Below are 23,853 nucleotides of genomic sequence, written 5' to 3'. Positions count from 1 at the left end.
AACGTGGGAAAGAGATGAGAGAGAGAACCAGGTGGTGTGGAAACAGAAACGCACACCTGCAGTGCAGTGAGACTCCAGATTTCGTTTCCAAAGGTGATCTCTCCCCTTTGTACAACAGAACCTGACTGACATTTTGATGTCCCTAAAATTGCAGTTATTGCAGCACACAAAGTTTGGTACAGATATTCTTATGTGTGCTCTCAACTAAGATGGACAGATGGCACATTCTGGAAGTTCTTTACAGATACCCTGTCCTTGATGGATATTCCTTCAATAGGTGCTTCCTCTTATTATTTCAGATAGCTTGTTCCTGAAAAGTAATGCGGGGAGGTGGGGCGCTTCACTGTGTGGTGATCATGCCTTCACCTGGGCAGGGTTTCTCTCTGTATATATAGCCCTGACTGTTCTGGAACTCACTCTGTAGACCAGGCTGGCCTTGAACTCACAGAGATCTGCCTGTCTCTGCCTCCCAAATGCTGGGATTAAAGACAAGTACCACCACTGCCCGACCATTTTTTCTGTAAACTTTTATTTTTATTTGTGTGTGTCTATGCATGGGTTCCTGTGGAGGGTAGAGGAGGGCATTGGACCCCTGGAGCTGGAGTTACAGGTATTGGTGAGCTGCTGGATGTGAGTGCTGAGAACTGAACTCTAGTCCTCTACAAGAGCAGTAGCACTCAACTGAGTCAGCTCTTCAGTCCCTTTATTTTATCTCTTAACATTAGTGTATGTGTGTATGGGAGTGTTTATATGGGTGGCGTGCATGTGACATGCATGAAGGTCAGGGGAAGCTTTGTGGAGTTGGTTCTCTCCTACCTTCACATGGGTTCTGGGGCTTAAACTCAGGTTGTCAAACTTGATTGTTTTTTTGTTTGTTTGTTTGTTTTTGTTTTTCGAGACAGGGTTTCTCTGTGGTTTTGGAGCCTGTCCTAGAACTAGCTCTTGTAGACCAGGCTGGCCTCGAACTCACAGAGATCTGCCTGCCTCTGCCTCCCAAGTGCTGGGATTAAAGGCGTGCGCCACTACCGCCCGGCAGGTTGTCAAACTTGAGCTGCAAGTACCTTAATACTAGTGGGGCGGTGGTGGCGCACGCCTTTAATCCCAGCACTCGGGAGGCAGAGACAGGCGGATCTCTGTGAGTTCGAGGCCAGCCTGGTCTACAAGAGCTAGTTCCAGGCCAGGCTCTGTAGCTACAGAGAAACCCTGTCTCGAAAAACCAAAAAAAAAAAAAAAAAAAAAAAAAAAGTACCTTAACACTAAGCTGTTCATTGCCTCATGGAGAGGATATTTTAGGTTGTGATGTTTTCCAAAGGTACCTTTCCCAGCTCTGACTGCCTCTACCCTCAGGGCATACATATATTCCGTCTCTTGGAGTACTGTGATGCTCCCTGTTAAGTGCTTGTGACGTGTAGCTGGCATTTCTCCAGCAGACGGAGAATGTTTCGAAAGCCCAGCTAGAATGCTGTCATATCACTCTTCTCTGTTCCCACTGGTTCTCTGGGTAGATACTAGTGAGGTCTACTCCCTTGCCCCCCTTCAGTTCCTCACAAGGAGCTCCAGGAGAGCTGGTTTTCATCTTGCCTTGTGACAGGGCTCCTCCAGAACAGCACAGGACTTGGAGACACCCCCAGTGTGGGATCGTGGCAGCTCCAACCTGACACCTGCTCCATCTCTGACACCTGCTTCGGAAGGCAAGAAACCTGCACAAGCTGTCAAAAAGGAGGCCAAGGAGCCCAAGAAGGTATAATCCAGTCCTGCCAACTTTTCTAGTGGACGGAGAGGTGGGGCAAGTGGTGGAGGGAAGCTCAATACCCTGGAACAGCTTTCTTTGGAAACTGGAGCCAAAGAAAAGACATTCATTTATAAATTCTTTTCCCAAGATGAAGCATATATGAACTTGAGTGTGTAAAGCATATAACAGCTAGAAAAGTCTCTCTCTGAATGTGTATGTGTATGTGCATGTGTGTGTGTGTAAGCACAGCCAGGTTGGTGAGGACACACCCAGGCTCCCTAGAGATTCATTCATAGCCAGTTCATAATAGACAAACCCTAGTGCAACCAGAGGACAACATGTGACTCTTGACGTCACCAGCGAAGCTGAGTACCTTTGCACAAGTTTAGCCCCAAGTGCTCCTTTGTCTTGTACTTGTTCTAAGTGTTCTTCATTCTGAACTGTTGTTTCAGTGACTAGTGGGAGACCCTGCATGGTGGGTATAGATTCTTTGTTGAATGACTGTGTGGTGCACAATCCCTACCAAGCCATAGACCACCTCTTTGTTCTTGAGGATGTCTTAATAAAGAATACAGTTCTTCAATTTTAGAAAAGATTTTATATAATGTTTAAGTTAAATGTGAATAGCTGTAGTACAGAACCCACATTCTATTTCTCCTGGAATCCACAGGGGAAATAATCTGTCCTAGGAGGTAGGCAATTGCCTCTTTTTCCATGGCTCAGGGACAGTGTTTACCCAGTATCCCTGAGAATGTGGGTTCTGTTCTATAGCTATTCTCTTCTCCTTTTAAATAAAATGGCCCAGAACAGTAAAGACATAAAATTCTGATCACCAAGATTCTCTTTGTGCAGGAAGAGGGTCTTTGTGTGGAGGCCATCCTGACTGCTCAACTTCCTTGTATTCCTGGGGTGGGAAGAGCCTGATCTGATGCTCACTCTGTTTTCCAGAGCTTGAATATGGAGTGTTTCTATGGAATGAGTGTAGGTGGCATATTGTCATCCTGTTAAAGATAACATTTGTCAGCCCGGGGTGGTGCGTGTCTTTAATCCCAGCACTCAGGAGGCAGAGGCAGGTAGATCTCTGTGAGTTCCAGGACAACTAGATCTACATAGTGAGCTACTGTCTCACAAAAAGATATGCTTAGGGTTATAGGGTGTTTGTTGCGCAGTAGTAGAATGCTTCCCTGGCATTTGAGGGGTCCTGAGTCTCCTCCCCAGCACTATGAAAGTGTACAGATCATTGCACAGCAGAACCTCTTTGATTTGCATGGTCAGAGCATCCCAGACGGGCTCATCATCCTCATTGTCCACACTGACCCTCTGTCTCCATGATCACTGACTTCTCAGCCCTGTCCTCTGTTGACGTTTCATCTCTGTGGATGTGGTTTCGCAGGCACTGTTGTAGATGGCATCACATAATGCTCTCCTTACTGTGCTGAACTCCTCTCACTGTGAAGTATCCTCACGCTCTTCCAATGATTTTATTTAGAGTGAGTCCTGGTTCTCTCGCTGGCTGCCTGGGAAGAAAAGGACAGAGGCTTATCTACCAGATGATAAGAACAAATCAGTGAGTATTGTCCAGGTGTGGCAGTTGCTTAGTGGGAGTGGGTAGTAGGTAGTGATGGCCTGTCACTGGCTGATAGTATAATGTCTTGGAGTGGGTAGTAGGTAGTGATGGCCTGTCACTGGCTGATAGTATAATGTCTTGGAGTGGGTAGTAGGTAGTGATGGCCTGTCACTGGCTGATAGTATAATGTCTTGGGAGTTAGGACAGACCTGAGAGATGACATTTTCTGAAGTTGTAAAATATCTAAATCAGGTTCTAATTCCTTTTAGTTTCATTCTACTGATTTTTTTTCTTTTAAAATTTTTGGCAGATTGTTTGGGATGAAAAGAAAAACCGGTGGGTGAATTTGAATGAACCAGAGGAGGAGGTAAGTAGTGCCTCTAGGTCCCTGTGTGAGGGGAGGGGTGTTTGCTTTACTCCTTGTCACCTTTCTGCCTCCCTTTGGAAAGTCCTCACTGATCTCCATCGTGTTAAAGGCATTGCTGAGCTCTCTCTCCCTCTGCAGAAGAAGGCTCCACCCCCACCTCCAACATCGTTCCCCAGGGTTCCCCAGGTGACTCCCGCTGGACCTACAGGACCACCCACGGCCTCCGTGAACATGTTTTCTAGAAAAGCAGGTAATAGCTACAGCAGAAATCAGAGGTGTCTGGGGAGAACATTGTTCTATGGCATTCAGAGCACAGACAGCTGTCACAGTTATCTAGTACATGATGCCTTGGGATCTGAGTGGATGGCCCACAGATTCCCAATAGACAGTTCTGCTGAGACCTCTTCTCTGGTGGACCTCGTTGTTCTTCTGACTCAGTGGGAACAGAGTATATTGGATGTTGTAGGTTGCTTGTGCGCAACTGGATTTGACTCCTCTTCTCATTGGTAGGCGGGTCCAGAGCTCGCTATGTGGATGTTCTAAACCCAAGTGGGACACAGCGGAGTGAGCCAGCTCTTGCTCCTTCGGATTTCTTTGCTCCACTTGCTCCGCTCCCAATCCCTTCTAACTTGTTCGTACCAAACCCAGGTAGGCAGCCCATGTGCTAGCTGATCCCTGTCTACCCTGCTTCTTCCTGTTCAGTCTCTGTCTATGAGTCTCTGGCCTGTCCTCCTTAGAAAAATGAATGACTGGGCCAAGGTACAAAGGACCAGAGGCTTGCATGTACTTCTTTGGCAATTGACCTTTCCTCTCTGAGGGTCCAGGGACGAACCCTTTCATGTAGCTTGCTATACAGAATGTCCCAGAGATTGGGATGCTGACGACTTCGTGCCTCCTCATTCACAGATGCAGAGGAGTCACATCCTGCAGAAGGAGCTCAATCTAAGGCAGAGCCCACCCTGGAACCCAAGGTATGCACAGTCAGTGGGAAGAAGGTGAGGGGACCTCCCTGTGTCCTTCAGGATTCCTTCCCCCCTGCAGGTCAGTGTCTGGTACGCCTAGGTGATGACTCTGGTCACACTGTCTACATTTGTTTGGTAGAAAGACTAGAAGGCCTGAGGAAGGCGGTCAAGCTTCAGTTTGGAAAGGTGGAAAACTATAAAGGCCGATGGGGGTGATGGCTGTACAGAAGTGCAGTGCATTAATGCTTCTTGCTTTGACGTGGTGTAGATAATTGACTTTTGCATTAAATATATTTTACCAAAATTTTAAAAATAAGAAAAAAGTTAGAGCCGGGCGGTGGTGGCGCACACCTTTAATCCCAGCACGCGGGAGGCAGAGGCAGGCGGATCTCTGTGAGTTCGAGACCAGCCTGGTCTACAAGAGCTAGTTCCAGGACAGGCTCCAAAACCACAGAGAAACCCTGTCTCGAAAAAAACCAAAAAAAAAAAAAAAAAGAGAAAAAAAAAGAAAAAAGTTAGAAAACAAAGAATTAGCTAGCAGTACTAAAAGTAAAAAAAAAAAAAAAAAAAAGAGAGCATCCCTTTGTGATTAGGGAAGCCTGCCCTGGTCTGGACCCCATGGCTTCTCACTGCCTCCATAAAGTTGGAGGGCAATAATGTGGAGCACATATAGGCATGTGGTCTATGCCTAGCATGATTTAGTGGCTGTTGCATCAAGAACTACTCCAAGCAGAACAGTGGGGTCCTGGTGAAAACACCTGTGTGACCCCTCGTGGAGACTCCTGGGAATGTCAGAACAGTCTCTAGGCTGTGCTACAGGAGCAGGCAGTTTTTCTTTTGCCTGGTGTAAAATCTTTGACTCTTTGGAATTTCAGAGTTACCACATTTCATATTTCCTCAACAGATGATAAGCTCTGCAGCATCACCCCCGGGACCTGAACTCTCACCCTCCAAACTAGATGGCTCCCAGGGAGGAGAGGTAGGGAACACCACACCATATGAGTACAGTGTGTGTGTGTGTGTGTGTGTGTGTGTGTGTGTGTGTGTTGTGCATTTGTGTCTTAAGTGTATGCATGGGTGAAAGGGGGGGGGCATGTGTATGCATGTGCATGGGTGTGTGCATGTGCATGTATGTGTGGTCTTGTGTGGGTGCGGTGGGGTATTATGGCCTGGAATGGAAGCTTAGCCAGCTTAGTGTATTGCTTAGTGGCTTCTCTCTTTAGAAATGTGTGTGAGTCTGCAGAAAAGGGAAATGCAAGGCTGAAGCACTTAATGTATTTTATTCACAGAAAGACATTAACTTGTGTGATCACTTTGGCTCAGGAGCTCTGAGCTCCTGACATCATCATCCTCTAGCCAGGTCTCCCTCAGAGTAGTCTGGCATTGCTGAGCGCTATACAGATTTTTCCCCTCCCCAAGAGTAATGATGGTTTCTTACCAAAACTGTGGAGGGCATTTGAAGCTACCTCTGACTGTCTTCATTTGAGTGACATTGATTCTAATGGCATCATAAAGCTTTTGAACCCAGCTGGCAGCTTGGAGCAGTGGCGCATGCTGATCTTCATGTCTGTATCTGTGTGTGTTCTTGCTGTTCCGTAGCTCTCGCGCTGTAGCTCTCTGAGCTCGCTCTCACAGGAAGTGAGCCGACATTTCCATCAGGTACCTGTGGCTGGTGGCTCCCTCCTTCCACGGGGCTGGCTGTGTAGCCCTATGTCCCTTAGAGAGTCTGTTGTCCTCTTCTCTTGTCACTAACCCCTTGACTTACTCAAGCATCATGTGGGCAAAGATGCAGTTTTCCTCCATTAGAGGACCTGGGTTTAGGATACTGCCTGGACATGATGATGGTGGACTTGCCTCACAGGGTTTTTAATGCCCAGGTGAGCTATAACTCTGCTCCTTGTGAAGTAGGCCTGATCCCAGCCATACTGTCAGCATTGCCTGAGTTAGAACACCACTTGGGAAGAAATCTTTCTTCTTGCTGATGAGGCTTGAGGAAGTCTGTTTGCAGCCAGTGAGAGTATGGCTGTGATGGTCATCATGCGACTAGTCTAAAGGAGCCAAGGATGCTTCACTTTCTGTTCTGGAGCCAGGCTGTGTCAGTAGCTTTCAACGAAAAGTCTTTTTTTTTTTTTTTTTTTAAGATTTATTTATTTATTATGTATACAACATTCCTTCCATGCGTGCTTGCATGCCAGAAGAGGGCATCAGATCTCATTATAGATGGCTGTGAGCCACTATGTGGTTGCTGGGAATTGAACTCAGGACCTCTGGAAGAGCAGTCAGTGCTCTTAACCTCTAGGCCATCTCTCCAGCCCTCAACGGAAAGTCTTTTTTTTTTTTTTTTTTTTTTTTTAAGTTTTTTTTAAAGATTTATTTATTATGTATACAACATTCTGCCTCCATGTATGCCCGCACGCCAGAAGAGGGCGCCAGATCTCATTACAGATGGTTGTGAGCCACCATGTGGTTGCTGGGAATTGAACTCAGGACCTCTGGAAGAGCAGCCCAGTGCTCTTAACCTCTGAGCCATCTCTCCAGCCCCCTCAACGGAAAGTCTTAAGGGAGCATTTCTGGTTGCCTGTGGCTGTAGAGCAAGCACCCTGTCCAGGTCTCCTAACTGCTTGATCAGCACTAATGAAATATCAGTGTTCTGTGTTCATTGTCTGCATGTTTCTGTTCGGATTATTTTGCTGCATGGTGCTTTGACTTTGGCTATTCTGTGAACCATCCAGTAATGAAAACCAGTGTTGCCAGGCTGTCTCTCTCTGGGGCCTGTTTGGTGCAGTAATGGTCCTTTCTGAGGTGTGGCTTTTGTCTGCTGCTGGGTCAGCAACTGCTGTGTAACACTGGCTTGCTGAGCTCCTTCTCTGTGCTTCACAGGCTCCTGGAGACCACTGTCCTGCAGGAGCCACTCCAGGCGGGTCTGTGCCCTTTTACAACCCTGCTCAGTTGGTGCAGGTGAGTGACCCTTGCCTATGTTCCCCACAGCCCTAGCTTGCCTGTTCAGTGAGTTGGGTTTTTTTTTTCTCTGACTCTTCTTTTTGTTTTTTTGAGGTGTGGTTTCTCTGTGTAGGTGCCTGGCTGTTCTTTCATGCTGTAATTTGCCTTCTTACTTAACCTGCATCCTCTGCTTGCCTCCTGTTCCTCCCACTGCTTTGGGCTCTTCAGATTTAGGACTTTTCTTTCTGTTCCTTGCCATGGGCTGAAGGCAGCATCCCATATTGCCAGTCTCCCATTGCTGCATAGGATGTATGGCTTTAGCCACAGCCTCCCAGCCCCAGTCATCAGCTCTCCCTCTGCCCTCCTTTTTTCCTTGAGAGGAGCTCTAGCAAGGAGACCCCTAGTTTGGAATCTTTTATTGTTTTCATTCCTGATTAATCCCTCTGTCTGGGTAACACACTGTCCAGCAGCTTCAGGCCTCAGCAGCTGACACTGGAAAGATCCTTTGGCTCTGCCCTAAGTGCTGGGTTGGGAGTTTACTGGGTACGGTTTTCAGATGGGAATTTTCACCAAATCAAAAGAAGTAGTGCCATTTTCTGGTACCCATTGTGAGAGTACAGGCCCTCATTCTCTGTTTCTGAAGACTGAAATGGCATCTTTCCTCTGGGGTCAGTCATTGCCTGCCAGGAAGAGTCAGGAATGCACTGTGTGGTTTCTCTCTTTCTCTACCAATATTTTGGGAAAGTGTAGTCTGGCCACTGTTAGGGGGAGCTGTGGAAGGGACAAGCTCTTGGCAGGCAATTTTATTTTGGGAGCAGGGGACTTGAATCAGGCACTCATACATGCTAAACAAGTACTCTACAAACTGAGTTACATCCCCAGTCCTGCGGTATACATCTTGTATGTGTGTGGGTTGTTTGTTTGTTTTTAATAGAAGAATAAACAATCAAAGTTTATTATTTAAATTTTTATTTTATGTGTATGTGTTTTGCTGCATATGCCATGTGCATGCCTGGTACCTACAGAGACCAGAAGAAAGCAACAGATCTCCAGGAACTGGAGTTACAGACAGTAGCTTAAATTTGAATGTGCTATTCTCAGCTCACGCTCACAGGGACCCTGCCCTCAGCTGTGCTAGACCCAGTCTGTATAGTCCTCTTGGGGTGCTGGCCCTGTGCTGATGAGGTTACTGTACCCCTCGTCACCATTGTCCATATTTTCAACTACAAAATCTCATTTTTCTTTTGACCTTGTAGTTGAGTAGTTCTGCCAGATTCCTTGGCTTTGATCCCAGTGCAGTCTTGTGAGGGAGGAAGAATGTGTGCCAGTGTTCTCTCCTGGCATGGAGCATCCCTGTGCTTTGCAGCAACGGAAGACCATAGGCCACATCCTCTCTTGGACTCACTGAACCCTTAGCTGGCCCAGCTCTGTAGAGCTAGCCTCAGCCCTCTGGCCTTGACAGAACTGTGACCGAATGAAAACAAAGCATGTCTGCAGTGCTGTGGGCAGGAAGTGCTGAGCAGCAGAAACATGGCACCTACAGAAGGTCTCATGCTTGGCACTAACACAGAGCTTGCCTGTTTTCAGTTCTCCCTGTGCTTACCCTGTAGACTCATCCTGCTGCACAGTCCCTGGGCATGGACACATGTAGATCACTGCTGTTCCTTTTGTTCCAGGCTTCTGTCACCCCGGGGAACTCAAGGCCAGGGAGGATTGGCCAAAGAAAATACGCGGCATTGAACTAGGAATGCTGCTGGATTGTACTTGGAACCCTGAAATGACTAGATAACTGTTCTCCACCAAGAACCAAACTAGCTGCCTCAGGCCTCATGGATCGCAGATGGACTTGGCAGTAACCCAGAGCCGATCATACTGTGTGTCTCCCTCCTTACAGCCCATGTATATGAATTACTGAAAAATTGATTCCATGCTTCCTTTCTGATGCTGGATAGAATGAATCTAATTCAAAGTCTTTTATGTAAAAGAACTATGTTTCTTTCCTAGTCACTTTAGACAAATTAAGGATATAATAGTTTGAGTCTTTTGAGAGTACTCCTGAAGTGAGGCTAGACAGGGCTTCCCCACAGGAGAGCACAGTTCCTTGGAAACCAGGCCTTACTCACCTGAGAAATGGTGCAAACCGACCAGGATTCCTTAGGCTGCTGAGAGAAGAGTGAGTGCTTGACTGGAGATGAACTGCCTCTGTTGGGCTGCCTGGCCTAAGGAAGAGCCACTAACTTGGGCTGCTCTGCCCTGTCCTGTGAACCAGGTCTTCTGGGGCCACCAGATGGCGGTGGCTCACAGGCTGGGAGGAAAGCTATTACCAGGGCATGTCCCCAAGAAATTCCCAGCCTCACTCCATTTTCTGTGGCCTGATTAGGGCTGGGTGAATTTTACTGCTCAGAGCTTTCCCTTGTGGCCCAGTCACTGGGGAGAGCCCCAGGGAGCTGATGTTCTGAAGCTGCTGATCTGATTAGCCAACCAGGTCAAAACCTGGCTGCATGCTGCAAAATACTGCCCTCCTAGTGAGGGGTCTGTATGGGCTATGTGGGGCCCTCCAGCTGACTCACCTGCACAGACATCTTTCAAGGACTTGGTGGTGTCCTAGCAGACACTCTGGAACCTGACATCTCTACCCCAGAGCCCATCAGGGACCTCAGCAGCTGCCCACTGACTCAGCCACATCACTCTTCAAGGAGCTGCTGCTGCCTCAGACTCAGAGCTTTAAGGCTTCACTGACTGTTCCTAAAACTATCCTTTTACTCTAAAGAGGAGGGGACAGAGATTTTTAAATATTTATAAAAATCAGCAGGTAATTTGGGTAGAAAACATAAATGGTTTGGTTTGGTATTAAATTTAGAAATTGTAGACTGTGGAATTAGTACAGCCCTTCCTGGTTTTCTGGTTCCCTACATCATCTAGAAAGACTCACAGAATGGTTTCCAGAATGTTCCATAGGTGAGTGCGCCCAGACCCTCCTGTATGGTCACTAAGAAAGGCTTGTCCCTGAGGGTCAGTAGCAACTTGTGTCCTTACTGGGACCAGGCAGGATCCTTGCCTCTGGTGCAACCCTGCCCAGGCTCTGTGTTGACTGCCAACCACTTTTGATTCAAGAAGCTTCCTTCCTGGGAGCTGCTATTTTTCCTAAATTCAAATTGTTAAATAAAATATTTTGGGCTCTCAAGTAACCTCATTTATGACTTTCTTTGTGTTTTGAGGGGCTGACCAGTGAGAGCTTAAGTGTGACCACAGCCTTGGGCAACTGTCGGGTTGGGCATGGTTTGTCTGGAGTGGGTACCGCCTCTGTCGGACAGGGCGTGACCTCGTGTGGGGGTGTGGCTTCCAGGCACGGGGTGTAGTCCTCCAGCCGCCAGGGGCCGCTGTGGGCGGCTTTGTGATATTGAGCCGGGCACTTCGTAAGGCAACCACAGAGCGGGGCCTGGGCCAGGGTGACCACTAGGCTGAGCTGTGGCGAACCCTGGGCGGGGGCCGGGGCACGGGGCAGTAGTCGTTGTTCCAGCCGCCACCGTGACTGGCCTAGCCCCGCCTCCCAGCACCGGGCCCTGCTGAATCAGAACAGGCGGCGGGTCGGCGGGTCTGCGGGTCTGCGACCGAACGGTGGGCACAGGTGAGCCTAGGACGGCGAGCGCGCTGCCCTACTCTGCCAGGGTCGGGTGGAGTGGTCACCCAGGGTGTGGGATAGATTTCTACAGCTCTGAAGAGGAAGTGCAGCCCTGACCCCCTGGTGCCTATTCCTACGAAGTCGCTTTAAGAGCAGCAAGCTGGTTTCAGGGAGGTAAGAGAAACTCGGGGAGATTTTCCGGATCTCCTTAGGCATCTATGAGAACTCAGGACTCCAGCCATGCAGCCACAGGCCCTGCTCCAAAAGGACCGCCCCATGCCTCAAAGGGAACCACCCGAATTTTCTTGGCATCCAACTGGTGACCTCTGACGTGCATCCTTGACAACACGAGTTGCTTACTAACCTCCGAGAGAGGATCCCTTTCCTTAGGAGGGCCAGGCTAAGTGGGTGAGGTCTGGCCTGGTCCTGACTATGCCGTCCAAGTCAGCTTGCCTGCGTAGTCACACGGAGGTACCTGGGCAGCTGGAGAGCAGAATGCTCCAGGGACAGCTTCCAAACACAGACAAGAACCTCACCTCAACACCGGGCTCCCTACCAGCCACTGACCCTCACACTCCAGAGATAAACCCCATGCCTCCTCTCAGCATTCCAGCAAAACCAAGCAACCAGAACCCACAAGCTAAAGCAAACCCCGTCACCCCACAGCTGCCCTTGAGACCCAAGTTGGAGCGAACCCTGTCCCTGGATGACAAGGGCTGGAGAAGGAGGCGTTTCCAGGATAGTCAGGAGGATCTGACTGTCCAGAATGGGACCAGTCCCTGCAGGGGCTCCATGCAGGACTCTGTTGCCCAGTCTCCTGCCTGCAGCCGGCCCCTACCCTGCCTCAGCGCATCTTTACAGGAGATTCCTAAGCCCCGAAGGGCCACAGGCAGTGAGGGCGGGAGCCCATCCTTGTGGAGTGACTGTCTCCCTGGAATGATCAGCACCTCCTTGGACCTCCTGCACAGAGAGGCCTCCCCAAGTGGGGGCTCCCCCAGGTTGGCAAGTTTGCATGCCGCACACACACCACCCGCCATGGACCTCAACATAGCCTCCAGCTCTCTGAGAACAGCCAACAAGGTTGACCCCGAGCATGCCGACTACAAGCTCCGCATGCAGACCAGACTGGTCAGGACCCACAGTAGCCTGGGCCCTAGCAGGCCCCGGAGCCCCCTGGCTGGTGACGACCACTCCATTCACTCAGCTAGATCTTCCTTCAGCCTTCTGGCTCCCATCCGCACCAAGGACATCAGAAGCAGGTAGGCTTCTTGGAGGGAGTGGTGGGGAACTCGGGGGCTATCAGCTAGAGGCCTCTGTCTAATCAGGCCAAGGGCACACTGAGCCAGGCATGGTGGCTCGTGCTTGTAGTCCCGGCGCTTGAAAGGCAGAGGTAGGATCATTACAAGTTCAAAGCCAGCCTGAGCTACATAGTGAGCCACTATCTATATAACTAGGTAAGTGAGGAAGACTAGCTGCACAGGGGCCATTGAACAGGTTTGCATAAAGAATGCCAAAGACTTGGAAGATAAGGCAGGACTCCCATCCTCTCTCAGACATCGTGCCTTTCTCCTTTTGTCTGTCTCATTCCAGAACCTTTTCTTTGTGGCTCAGTGTCATCCACAGACACTGCTATCCTGTAAACGTAGGTCATTCTACCTCTACCGTATGTAGGCAGATGAGGACACACCCATCTTGCTATCATTGCTCCTGTAGTTGGTACTTCCTCGCATCCTGGCGGGAAGTTTTCTCCGTGTCTGAATTGGCCCCTTTGTTTTTTCTGTGTGGAGGGTCGCAGGTTTCTTTAGCTATGCCTTTATTGAACCACTGCCCGTGAGGAGGACTCAGCGACCCTCAGTGACACCTGAAGAAGGGTTGAGTACTGTCCCATCACAGTGGGCCACGGGTCAGAATTTTACCAGGACGTTTAGACACCAGTTAAACTACTGTGACATCCCGGAGCCACAGGCTTGACTAGTTTATCGTATGCCCTTGGGAGAGCTTCCACACTGTCTTGAGCCACAGGGTCCCAGTGTCTGTGGTGGGGATTTGCTGATGTCCACGGAGGCCTCTAACCTGCCTTAACATCCCAAGAATGTACAGGACCTCTGTTTCTTATGCTGGGTCTTTCCGACTCCAGTAACTAACTTGTGTGGACTTACAGAAAAGAGCCTGGGTGTAGCCAAGATGAGCCCCTTCTGCCTATGACGTCTCAGTGCTGACTCCTCTCCTGAATCCACGAGCCACATCCACCACTGGGGGCACAGGCCCAGTGCATGGCCTGTCCAAATCTAGAGCCTCATTTTCCAAGCTGACCACCTTCTGGGGTCTTGTTCTTGGCCTGCAAGGTGCATCCTGCCTCTCTCCCCCACAACCATGTTGTGGGACATAGGTGGGTGGGGAAGTGAGAGCAGGGAGAATCTGGAGATGGCTCCTGCAGCTGTTTCCAGGAGCTGCCCAGACGGGTGACTATGGGTTAGAAGGTTTCATACAAAGAGACCTCGCAGCAGAATATGGAATGGATTGTCAGCAGGGTTTCCTCGATCTAGAGAGCCAAAAGAACCTACCTTTCCTCTGAGAGTGGTGTGATCTCTGGCCGTGTACTTTGTGCCTGCATCTCCAGGTGGTCACTTCTAAGTTTCCCAGTCAATGGCTCCAGCCATGCTATCTGCAGGGCCCTCTTCTGGAGATGCTGCAGTGCTTGTATCTGCACAGACTGTTTATAAAGAGGGTCGCATTCTGAGGGGTCAGGAGGTGGGGAGCGCCATTCAGTCTCCTTTAGCTGCTGAAGATAGGCCTTACTTCCTGCACGCGTAGGCAGGCCTGCAGGTAGGGCCCTCTATCCTCTATGCCACATCTCTTCACCAAGCCTGGCTCCTCTTTGACATGCCCTGGTACCTTTCTAGCAGTCTATCAGTAGGCCAGCAATCCTTTTATATATATATATATATATATGCATTGATATTTGACCTGCATGTCTTTGTGAGGGAGTCAGGTCCACTGAAACTTGAGTTCCAGACAGTTGTGAGCTGCCATGTGGGTGCTGGGAGTTGAACCTGGGTCCTCTGGAAGAGAGCAGTCACTGCTCTTAACCGCTGAGCCATCTCTTCCAGCCCCCCAGCAATTCTTTTAAATATTTAAAATATTTAAATATTTTTATTATTATTATTATTTTTTTTTTTGGTTTTTCGAGACAGGGTTTCTCTGTGGTTTTGGAGCCTGTCCTGGAACTAGCTCTTGTAGACCAGGCTGGTCTCGAACTCACAGAGATCCGCCTGCCTCTGCCTCCCAAGTGCTGGGATTAAAGGCGTGCGCCACCACCGCCCGGCTTTTTTATTATTTTTAATTAGGTGTAGTGTGTGTGTGCACGCGTACATGTGCACACCCACGGGCATGTAGGTATGTCCATGTGAGTTCAGGTGTCTGCAAAGGTCAAAAGTGTTGGATTCCCCAGAGCTGGAGTTATAGGCAGTTGTGAGCTGTCTGATGTGAGTGCTGGGTACCAAATTTGGATGCTCTGAAAGAGTGGCAAGCACTCTTAACCACTGAGCCATTTCTCCAGTCCCACAGGGGTCTTTTAAAGAGTACTGTATCTACCACATTCAAAGCATTATTACTTGCAATCCATGGGAAGTAAAAATAAGTCCAAGTGATGTCCGTGGGCCCCTATTGCATCCCTGGGAAGTAATGGAGGAGGGGCTGTAGTAGTTGGACCACCAACCTCCAAATCATAATACACTTATTATTAATTATAAAAGCTTGGCATTAGCTTAGACTTGTTTCTAACTAGCTCTTATAACTTAAATTAACCTATTTCTATAAATCTGTGTGCTAACACATGGCTCATGGCTTTTACGTCTCCCCTTGCATGTCCTGCTTCCTCTCCATCTTCCTGGCATCCCTCCTAAGCCTAGATTCAATTCATCCCTTCTTTCTCTCTGCCCAGAAGTCCCGCCTAACCTCTTCCTGCTTAGCTATTGGCCATTCAGCTCTTTATTAAACCAATCAAAAGGCGCCTTGGCAAAGACACATCTTCATAGTGTACAAAAAAAGATTATTCTGCAGCAAGGGGCTTTGTCCAGTTCTGCCTCACACCTCACAACCGCAGTTTGTGGGGGTTGGTTCTTTCCTACCGTGTGGATCCTGGGAATCAAACTTACGCCATCAGGTTAGTGGGAAGCACCTTTACCTACTGAGTCATTTCACCAGCCTAACCTGCCACTTTGTGTGCATGCGACAAGGTCTCACTATATAGACCAGGCTGGCCTTGAATTCACAAATATCTGCCCTCCTGGATTAAAGACTTCAATGCCACTTTTCACCAGAAGATCTGGGGTACCCTCCCCTAAATGGGTTGGGAAGAAGCTGTGCCCCCTAAGGCTGGGCACAGCAGTGAGCTTCTACCCTGCCGCTGTCCAGTCACTTTCTGTAGCCATCTGGACAAACTGTAGCTCCCTAGGTTGGAGGAAGCAGGGTCAGCCTATAAGGAGGGACACAAGCTTAGGGGCTGGTGACTGAAGACTAGCCTGGGCCTGCCTTTGGTCAGTGTTCCTTTCCTAATGGTATGTGACTCGGAAATTTGCTTCATCCCAACCGGTGTCTGAACCCAGCTAGCACATTAGTAACTGGTTCATCTACTTGGAGGTGAGATCCAAAAGGTCCCTCACTGTGACAGCCCAGTTTCCCTCCTGAAAGTGTACAGAGCTGTACCATCAGATGTTCTGTCCAGTGGGGTTCAGGAGCATGGTTCTGGCTTCAGTCGGCCATTGATCTTTGGGACTTGGTTATAATCGGATCTTCAGAGGAACATGGTTTTGTCCATGCATTCTTAGCAAGTTTGGCAAAACCAGTAAGGTAGGCTAAGCATTGTGGAGCATACCTTCATCCCAGCTACTGGGAGACAGAGGCAGGAAGATCCCAGTTGAAGGTCAGCCTGGGCACAGCAACACATCGTCTCAAAACAAAACAAAAGAAACAAATCGAAAAAGGCCCAGAATGCAGCTCAGGGGAGAGGTAGCTCATGTAGCATGCATGAAGACACGGGTTCCATCTCTAGCATCACTAAAAATAGGGTGAGGGGTAGTTGAAGAGATGGCTCAGTGGCTGAGAGCACTGGCTGTTTTGCAGAGGACTTGGGTTTGGTTCCCAGAACCCACATGGTGGCTCATAATCATAAGTCCAGTTCCAGAGGGGTCTGATGCCACCTTCTGACCAAAAGCACTAGGCATGCACATGGTGCACATACACACACGCAGGCAAAATACTCATACAAATAAAATAATTTTTTTTTCTTGTTTGTTTTTAGAAAGATAGCCCAGGGGCTGGAGAGATAGCCCAGAGGTTAAGAGCACTGACTGCTCTTCCAGAGGTCCTGAGTTCAATTCCCAGCAACCACATGGTGGCTCACAGCCATCTGTAATGAGATCTGGTGCCCTCTTCTGGCCTGCAACCAAGGAAGGAAGGAAGGAAGGAAGGAGGGAGGGAGGGAGGGAGGGAGGGAGGGAGGGAGGGAGGGAGGGAGGAAGGAAGGAAGGAAGGAAGGAAGGAAGGAAGGAAGGAAGGAAGGAAGGAAAGAAAGAGAAAGAAAGAAAGGCCGGGCGGTGGTGGCGCACGCCTTTAATCCCAGCACTTGGGAGGCAGAGGCAGGCGGATCTCTGTGAGTTCGAGACCAGCCTGGTCTACAAGAGCTAGTTCCAGGACAGGCTCCAAAACCACAGAGAAACCCTGTCTCAAAAAACCAAAAAAAAAAAAAAAAAAAAAAAGAAAAAAGAAAGAGAAAGAAAGAAAAAGAAAGACAGTCCAGACCATCTTGGTACTTACTTTGTAGACCAGGCTGGCTCAAACTCATAGAAATCTGTCTGCCTCTGCCTCCTGAGCGCTGGGACTAAAGGAGGTTGCCACCACTACCCAGCAGGACTTCATTTTTTAAAGGTTTGGAGAATAATGCAAACAAATCTAATATTTCTCAGTGCATGAAAAATTATGTGATATTCGGATTTTTTAATGGTCTATTTATTTATATTTCATGTGCATTAGGGTTTTGCCTGTATGTTGTGTGTGTGAAGGTGTCAAACCCCTTGGAGCTAGAGTTATAGACAGCTGTGAGCTGCCACATGGGTGCTGAGAATTGAACCCAGATCCTCAGGAAGAACAGCCTGTGCTCTTAACTATCCATCTCTGTCCATGATTTAGCCTGTCCATCCCTCCGACCCTGAGATTCAGATTTCATTGCCCTTATAAGCACATCTTTCTGGGCACATAGACACATCATTTCTAAGGGTTTTTGTGCTTTTGTGCTGTGGCAATGAAGTTGAGTGATAGCGCAGAGACCCAGTCACCCACAGGACTGTGTATGTCCAGTGTCTCTGTCCAGGATGCTTGGGCAGGCCCTCTAGTTCATGGCGCATGCACACATGTGTGCTGGGTAGGTCAAGAGATTCATCACACTGTTAGGACTGTATCTCAGCTTGACAGGCCTGGCTTCATTCCACTGAAATCTGGAGATGGGCTGAAGTCGGGGAGATGGATGTCACAGTGGCTTGCTATGAAAGTGGTCCTGCACTGGAATTCCCAGCTCCAGAGGTGACACTGATGCCTGGCATGTCAGTGTTGTCCTCAAGGTTCACATTGATGCTTTGGAGAGAGTGGCTCCAGAGGCACCTGTCACTGAGGCTAGCTGCTCACTTGTCTCTTTTTGCAGGAGCTATCTGGAGGGAAGCCTTATGGCCAGTGGAGCCCTGCTAGGAGCAGATGAACTAGCCAGGTACTTCCCAGACCGGAACATGGCTCTCTTCGTGGCCACCTGGAACATGCAGGGCCAGAAGGTGAGAGGGGTCACAGTGAGGTAAGGCAGAGGCAACTGGGTTCCATGTCCTTGGGGAGCCTATTCCCAGAGACCCCAGCACAGTCCACTGGTCACAACACGGGCATAAAGATAAGCAAGCGGGCTGCCTCCATTTCTGTGAGCCCTTGTGAAGGACCAGGGTCGGACAAGCACCTGGGAAGATAATCAGACCTGGTCCATGCTACACAATCTAGGGTACCTGGTAAGGTGGGACCCAGGCTGGAAGGTAGTAAGTGAACAAATCTGGGCTCAAAGAGGGAAACTGAGGTATCTGACATGTCACGGTTCCCTGGGAGAGCAAACCCACAGCCGTGCACAACTTCTCTTTGAAAAGAGGCTGTTCTGTGACCACCTCAAGATGACTGTGCAGGGGCTTGCTCTTCAGCTTCTGCCCCCAGACCGGAGGGAGCCTCGTGGTCTTGACTGTTCTGTGGCTCTTCACTGCAGGAGCTCCCAGCGAGCCTGGATGAGTTTCTGCTCCCCACGGAGGCCGACTATACTCAGGACTTGTATGTCATTGGCGTTCAGGAGGGCTGCTCTGACAGGTGAGGCACCGTGCAGCCTCCACTGTTGGGGCCTCCACCATCCTGTGTGGACAGTTCACTGAGATAGGCCTGAAAGCCTGAAGGGTGGGACCTGAGGCCCTCCTATGGGGCTAGATAGCAGCCCCCATGCCTCACTGAAATGAATGTACCTATAATCAGTGGTGTTTCAGGTTTTGTCTGCAGTTGGCTAAGGGAGCACAGAAGCAACCAAGATGCCTGGTTCATACACAGGTTCTGGGCTGCTGCAGTTCTGGCCACATATCCTGTGGCACCCTGACTGCTGTCCCTGGGAAGTGATCCCATAGCTATGTGCTCCTAACTGCAGTTCGTGGGGTTTCCTGGCCTGTGAGGAGAGCAGCAGGCCTGCTGCTTGCTCTGGGTTAGAAAACCTGTCCTCAGAGGTCCCAAATAGTGATGGGGCCCACTCCTGCCAGCCTGCAGAACTCTGACAGCTCTTCTGGTCTTAGGTGGGATTGAAGTCTGCAGATACCATCAGAGGGAGGTTCGGGCCTGCAGCCAGCCTGAAGGGTCTCACAGCGCACAAAGATACCATTAGCCTTGTCATTATCATCAGTATGAGGCCCAATTTGAGGGGCCCCTAGGAATGCTTCCAGGGGCTCTCTGGGCAGCAGATGGGAGAAGGTGGCGCTAAAAGGCCACCGTTCATATAAAGGCCATGCCTTATAACCTGCTTCCTCCTCACAGGCGAGAGTGGGAGACACGCTTGCAGGAGACACTGGGCCCTCAGTATGTGTTGCTGTCGTCAGCAGCACATGGGGTCCTGTACATGTCCCTGTTTATCCGCAGGGACCTCATCTGGTTCTGTTCAGGTAGGTGCCGCCACAGGGCTTCTTCACCACCACTCCTCTTTCCGTTTCTCCCTCTCTCTCGCTCCCGTGTGTGCCTGCACCACAGAGCACATGTGGAGGTCAGAAGACAGCCTGAGTCAGTTCTTCCACCGCAGATGAGTTCAGGTCTTCAGGGTTGACGTCTTGCTGGCCTGTGCCATAGCTTTTGTATCTACCACTCCCAGGGATCTAGGTACCTCCGCATACAGGCTCTAATAACATGTAGCTCCTGTCCACATTCGGGTCCCCTGACAGCAAACTGCAGCCTCTCTCATGCCCGGGATCCAGCCTCTGAGGTTCCCGTGTCTGAATACACAAGCACACCTACTGCAGCTGTGCTCGTGAAGGCCCTGACCCCGTTCCTTGCCCTGCAGAGGTCGAGTACTCCACGGTAACTACGCGCATCGTGTCTCAGATCAAGACCAAGGGGGCCCTGGGCGTCAGCTTCACCTTTTTCGGCACCTCCTTCCTCTTCATCACCTCTCACTTCACCTGTAAGTGTTTGCAAGGCAGTCATGTGGTCCTGATGCTGGCTTCGGAGCAGCTTCCCCTCCTCACAGGCTGCTGTGGGTGGGTCATGGTGGGCTCTGCCTCAGTAGGGACCAACACTCAACACTCAGGACATTCACTTCTGTCAACCACAGTCCTCCGAGGCAGAGCACCGCCACAAGCCACTGGGTGGTAGTGAGGGACAGTCTGGGTGTGGGGCAGTCTTCGGGGCGGGTTTTTCACAGAAGCTCAAGTGTCTACTCTGTTGGCCTCATAGCTGGAGATGGGAAGGTAGCCGAGCGGCTGCTGGACTACAGCAGAACCATCCAAGCCCTAGCCCTGCCCCGGAATGTGCCAGACACGAACCCCTACCGCTCCAGTGCAGGTGAGGGTTGTAGCTGCACAAGGCCCTCTGCACATGACTGTTTCTGTCCCTTGGCCCCTGGCAGCTTAGCCGAAACCACTGGAGGACTTTTGAGAATTATGAAGTCCTCACTACTGAAACAGCTACTAGGTTTGCACCTGGACAGATGGGAGCCCGCAAGGTCCAGTGGCTTGCCCAGGGCCATCACTGTCCACAAGTCCTCACCGCTGAGCACTTCCTGGCCCTCGCTGAGCTGTGAGCTGATATAGGCTGTGGCTAGCCTGCTGCATGCATCAAGGCTGTCCTTTGCATCTGGACTACACAGATGTCTTCCCAGTCCTCTGCAGCTGTTGACCTTGGCTGTTCCCCTCACTAGTCTCTTCCTGGGGGAGCTGTGGGGAAGGGGACCCACACAAAGGAGGACTTCCCACTTGGCCTACAGCTCATCCACCTGTATGCAGGCCATAGTAGGTGAGGGGAGGCCAGAACCAATGTATTCTCCCACATGTGCCCAGGGGATGTCACTACCCGCTTTGACGAGGTGTTCTGGTTTGGGGACTTCAACTTCCGCCTGAGTGGTGGGCGAGTGGCTGTGGAGGCCTTCCTGAAGCAGGAACCAGAGGTGGATGTGCCGGCACTCCTGCAACATGACCAGCTCACTCGGGAGATGAAGAAAGGTGAGTGGGCTGGGGAGCAGCTCCTTGGGTGTGGTGGGCCCTCCCTGAACTCTCCCGTGTTACAGGGTCCATCTTCAGGGGCTTCGAGGAGGCGGAAATTCACTTCCTCCCATCCTACAAGTTTGACATTGGGAAGGACACCTACGACAGCACCTCTAAGCAGAGGACACCTTCCTACACGGTATGAACTTCAGCCTCAGGATTCCTCAGCCGTAGTTCATGTCAAACGGTGTGGGACTAGCAGCCAGCCAGCTTAGCCAGCCGAAAACTCAGCTCCGGGCCTGAGGCCAGTGACCGCATGCTCACAGCTTACTGGGGGTGGAGGAGAGTTTCTGAGTGTATTACAGGGCTAAGCAAGCCATCCCTGATTCACACCTGGGTTCATCTGCCTGGTACTAGGAAGAGACAAGGGAGACACATGCACCCTGCCTGACTTTTCCACCAGACCATGATAGCACCTGGTGGGAACTTGGGACATCCTTGAGGCAAGGCAGGTCCCAACTGCTCTCAGAGGGCTAGAAGGGAACAGATGCCATCCACACAAGTCTTTAGATTCTTAACAGTAAGAGGTCCAGGTTCAGTGGGGAGGGCTGCAGGCCTCTTGCTGCAGAGTCGTCTGCAGCAGAATGGCACAGTCTCTGCTCCTGCTTTGCCATCTCTTCTGAAGGACCGGGTCTTATACAAAAGCCGCCACAAGGGTGACATCTGTCCCATGAAATATTCCTCTTGCCCTGGGATCAAGACTTCAGACCATCGTCCTGTGTATGGCCTGTTCCGGGTGAAAGTGAGGCCAGGGAGAGACAAGTAAGTCCCTGCTCACCCTCAGAGCTGGCTGGGCTCTGGGAGCACTTACCAGTTTTGATGGGGTGACTTTTTTGGGGAGGGGTGACAGGCTTAGATGTAGAAGAGCAGGTCACTGTTTCATTTTGTAACATAGCGGACAGGGTGCCAACAAACCCCTAGGTTAACATGAAGTTGCTTTCATCTGAGCCTAGGTCCTAGCAGTTCTCCAACCTTTGAGGTTCCATGAACCAGCATCTTGTTCTATGACCTCAGGTCCCCAAGGTTGAGCAAGCTCCTGGAGCAGTATCCCACACACAGGATTGTGGTTGGGGCTAGGGCAGCCTAGATGGGATGGATGAACCATAACCTTATAAGCATATAGTAGTCCACCTATATGGGGCTCAGCAGGTGTGCAGCTGGGTGCAGTTTAAGCCAGTTCTAACGTGTCTTTCTTCCACAGCATCCCGTTAGCCGCTGGCAAGTTTGACCGAGAACTATACTTGATAGGAATTAAAAGACGGATTTCAAAAGAACTTCAGAAACAGCAGACAATGAAAAATCAGAGCTCTAGTGCTGTCTGCACTGTGTCTTGAAGTCACAAGTACTGGCCACCGCAGCTCGGGGACCAAGGCCACTGGAGAGAGATTGGGCTTGTGCTTGGGTGTCTCTTGCCACGTTGGGGTCGGTCTAATAAACCATGGCTAGGGGCTCTCCTGCTCTCACTACAGACCCCACTCCTCAGGACAGCAGTGGGCTGGCCAGGCCGTGCTTATGTTGGGGCAGGCCTACTATTGACACCATGTTCCTACAGGCACATGGCAAGGATTTGTTCTGAGCAGGGCTTATACCACCAAGCAGCAGCCACACACGAAAGCTATAGACAGTGAGGCTTGCCCTAAGCAGCCCTCCACCCTCCCCACAGGAACGGCCAACTTCCTGCCATGGGGCACTGCAGCCTCTTAACCCCTTTGTTCCTGTTCTCACGCCAGCCCCTTCCTCTTCTGGGGAGGGATCAGGCAACCTCTGACAGCTTAGGTAACCAATGGTCCTAAAACCTGCCAAGGCCTAGAATTCAGAGACCAAAGCCAGTCACTTCTGGAACATACCCAGCAGACATTTTGGCAGGCTTTGGGTTTTACATCCTGGCTCCATGCTCCCGACCTCCAGTTGAAAGGGGCCTCTCCTCTCCACAGCTGTTATCAGCTCATGGTGTTAGAAGCTTCAAACTATCGCTTTTGTGCTGCTAGCCAGGACGGCATTACAAGTGGTGCCACAGGCAGCGCCTTGGTGGGCTCCACTCCTTGAAGGCGGCTTAGAACTCATCGTAGCTCTCAGTCTCGCCCCATCCGAGACACAGCCTTGAATGTACAGACACCTAGGGGCATCCACTCTAGTCTTCTAAATAATTTATTTTTCCATATTTATATTTTTAAATAAATGCATATATTTAATCGTGAGTTCTTTTTGGCCAAAGACTGAACCTTCGAAGAAGCAGTCTGCAGGCATCCCAGGGCCTCAGGACAACCCTGGGTTTTTAAAGGGCAATAGAAGTCAAAAAGCAGCATTTTTTTCTCTTTTTTTTAAATTAAAAAACAGGGTTTCTGTTTAATAGCTCTGGCTGTCCTGGGACTCACTTTGTAGACCAGGCTGGTCTCAAACTTGGAGATCTGCCTGCCTCAGAATCTCGAGTGCTGGGGTTAAATGTGTGTGCTATGACCTCCCAGCAAAGGCAACAATTTTAGTCTTACCTGTCACCCGCTACTCAGCCCCATCCCAGGGCCTTCTGCTAGGTGTTGTCCCTGCTCATGGCCAGAAGTGGCAACGGCTTGGAAAAGTGACCACTTGGGACTCCAGTGAATCACAGTAAAACATGCTAACAAATGAGATAAAACTTGCCAACATCAGCTTCTAGAATGTGGGATGTCAGCAAAGCCAGGCCTTTTTGCTTCAATAAACCACTCAAATGTATGTGGAAAGTGTCAGAATGTCAAATCAGCGAGCTGCAAATTCCCATTGAGATTTGTGGTAATGAAGCTCAGAATGTTCCCATGTCCGTCTGTCCCCGACCTCCCACAGGCTAGCTTTCTGCCTCAGCTGCTTCCACTACTGCTGATTT

The 23,853-nt window shown here is 50.1% G+C and overlaps 2 protein-coding genes across 8 annotated transcripts in view; both read left to right on the top strand.

Annotated features, from left to right (window-relative positions):
* Positions 1 to 10,750, top strand: part of Sec16a (SEC16 homolog A, endoplasmic reticulum export factor) — a 36,718-nt gene extending 25,968 nt beyond the window's left edge. For 5 of the 7 annotated variants that reach the window (XM_057754655.1, XM_057754653.1, XM_057754652.1 and 2 more), the window contains 10 exons: positions 1,592 to 1,741; positions 3,222 to 3,299; positions 3,610 to 3,666; positions 3,805 to 3,916; positions 4,177 to 4,314; positions 4,573 to 4,637; positions 5,533 to 5,607; positions 6,228 to 6,287; positions 7,509 to 7,586; positions 9,245 to 10,750. In XM_057754655.1, the coding sequence (XP_057610638.1) occupies positions 1,592 to 1,741; positions 3,222 to 3,299; positions 3,610 to 3,666; positions 3,805 to 3,916; positions 4,177 to 4,314; positions 4,573 to 4,637; positions 5,533 to 5,607; positions 6,228 to 6,287; positions 7,509 to 7,586; positions 9,245 to 9,313 (882 nt within the window). In that variant the 3' untranslated portion in view covers positions 9,314 to 10,750. The remainder of the gene's footprint in view (positions 1 to 1,591; positions 1,742 to 3,221; positions 3,300 to 3,609; positions 3,667 to 3,804; positions 3,917 to 4,176; positions 4,315 to 4,572; positions 4,638 to 5,532; positions 5,608 to 6,227; positions 6,288 to 7,508; positions 7,587 to 9,244) is intronic. The other 2 variants (XM_057754657.1, XM_057754658.1) reach the window with 2 other exon arrangements.
* A 239-nt stretch (positions 10,751 to 10,989) lies between these two features.
* Positions 10,990 to 23,808, top strand: Inpp5e (inositol polyphosphate-5-phosphatase E). Its single transcript, XM_057755778.1, has 10 exons — positions 10,990 to 12,449; positions 17,888 to 18,011; positions 18,479 to 18,576; positions 19,282 to 19,406; positions 19,799 to 19,918; positions 20,191 to 20,298; positions 20,793 to 20,954; positions 21,020 to 21,135; positions 21,622 to 21,758; positions 22,198 to 23,808. The coding sequence occupies exons 1-10, from the start codon at positions 11,623 to 11,625 to the stop codon at positions 22,328 to 22,330; spliced, it is 1,950 nt and encodes a 649-aa protein (XP_057611761.1). The 5' UTR covers positions 10,990 to 11,622; the 3' UTR covers positions 22,331 to 23,808.
* The last annotated feature ends 45 nt before the right edge of the window (positions 23,809 to 23,853 follow it).

The sequence above is a fragment of the Chionomys nivalis genome, chromosome 22 (assembly GCF_950005125.1).
Source record: "Chionomys nivalis chromosome 22, mChiNiv1.1, whole genome shotgun sequence".
Taxonomy (NCBI): domain Eukaryota; kingdom Metazoa; phylum Chordata; class Mammalia; order Rodentia; family Cricetidae; genus Chionomys; species Chionomys nivalis.
This window is presented reverse-complemented; position numbering and strand designations above follow the sequence as displayed.

What these genes read in the sequence shown, in the direction of transcription:
- Inpp5e (XM_057755778.1), top strand. Translation starts at nt 11,623, where the DNA reads ATGCCGTCCAAGTCAGCTTGCCTGCGTAGTCACACGGAGGTACCTGGG. An exon ending in CCCCTACCGCTCCAGTGCAG is followed by an intron (nt 20,299 to 20,792) that starts GTGAGGGTTGTA and finishes ACATGTGCCCAG; the next exon opens with GGGATGTCACTACCCGCTTT. An exon ending in CACTCGGGAGATGAAGAAAG is followed by an intron (nt 20,955 to 21,019) that starts GTGAGTGGGCTG and finishes CCCGTGTTACAG; the next exon opens with GGTCCATCTTCAGGGGCTTC.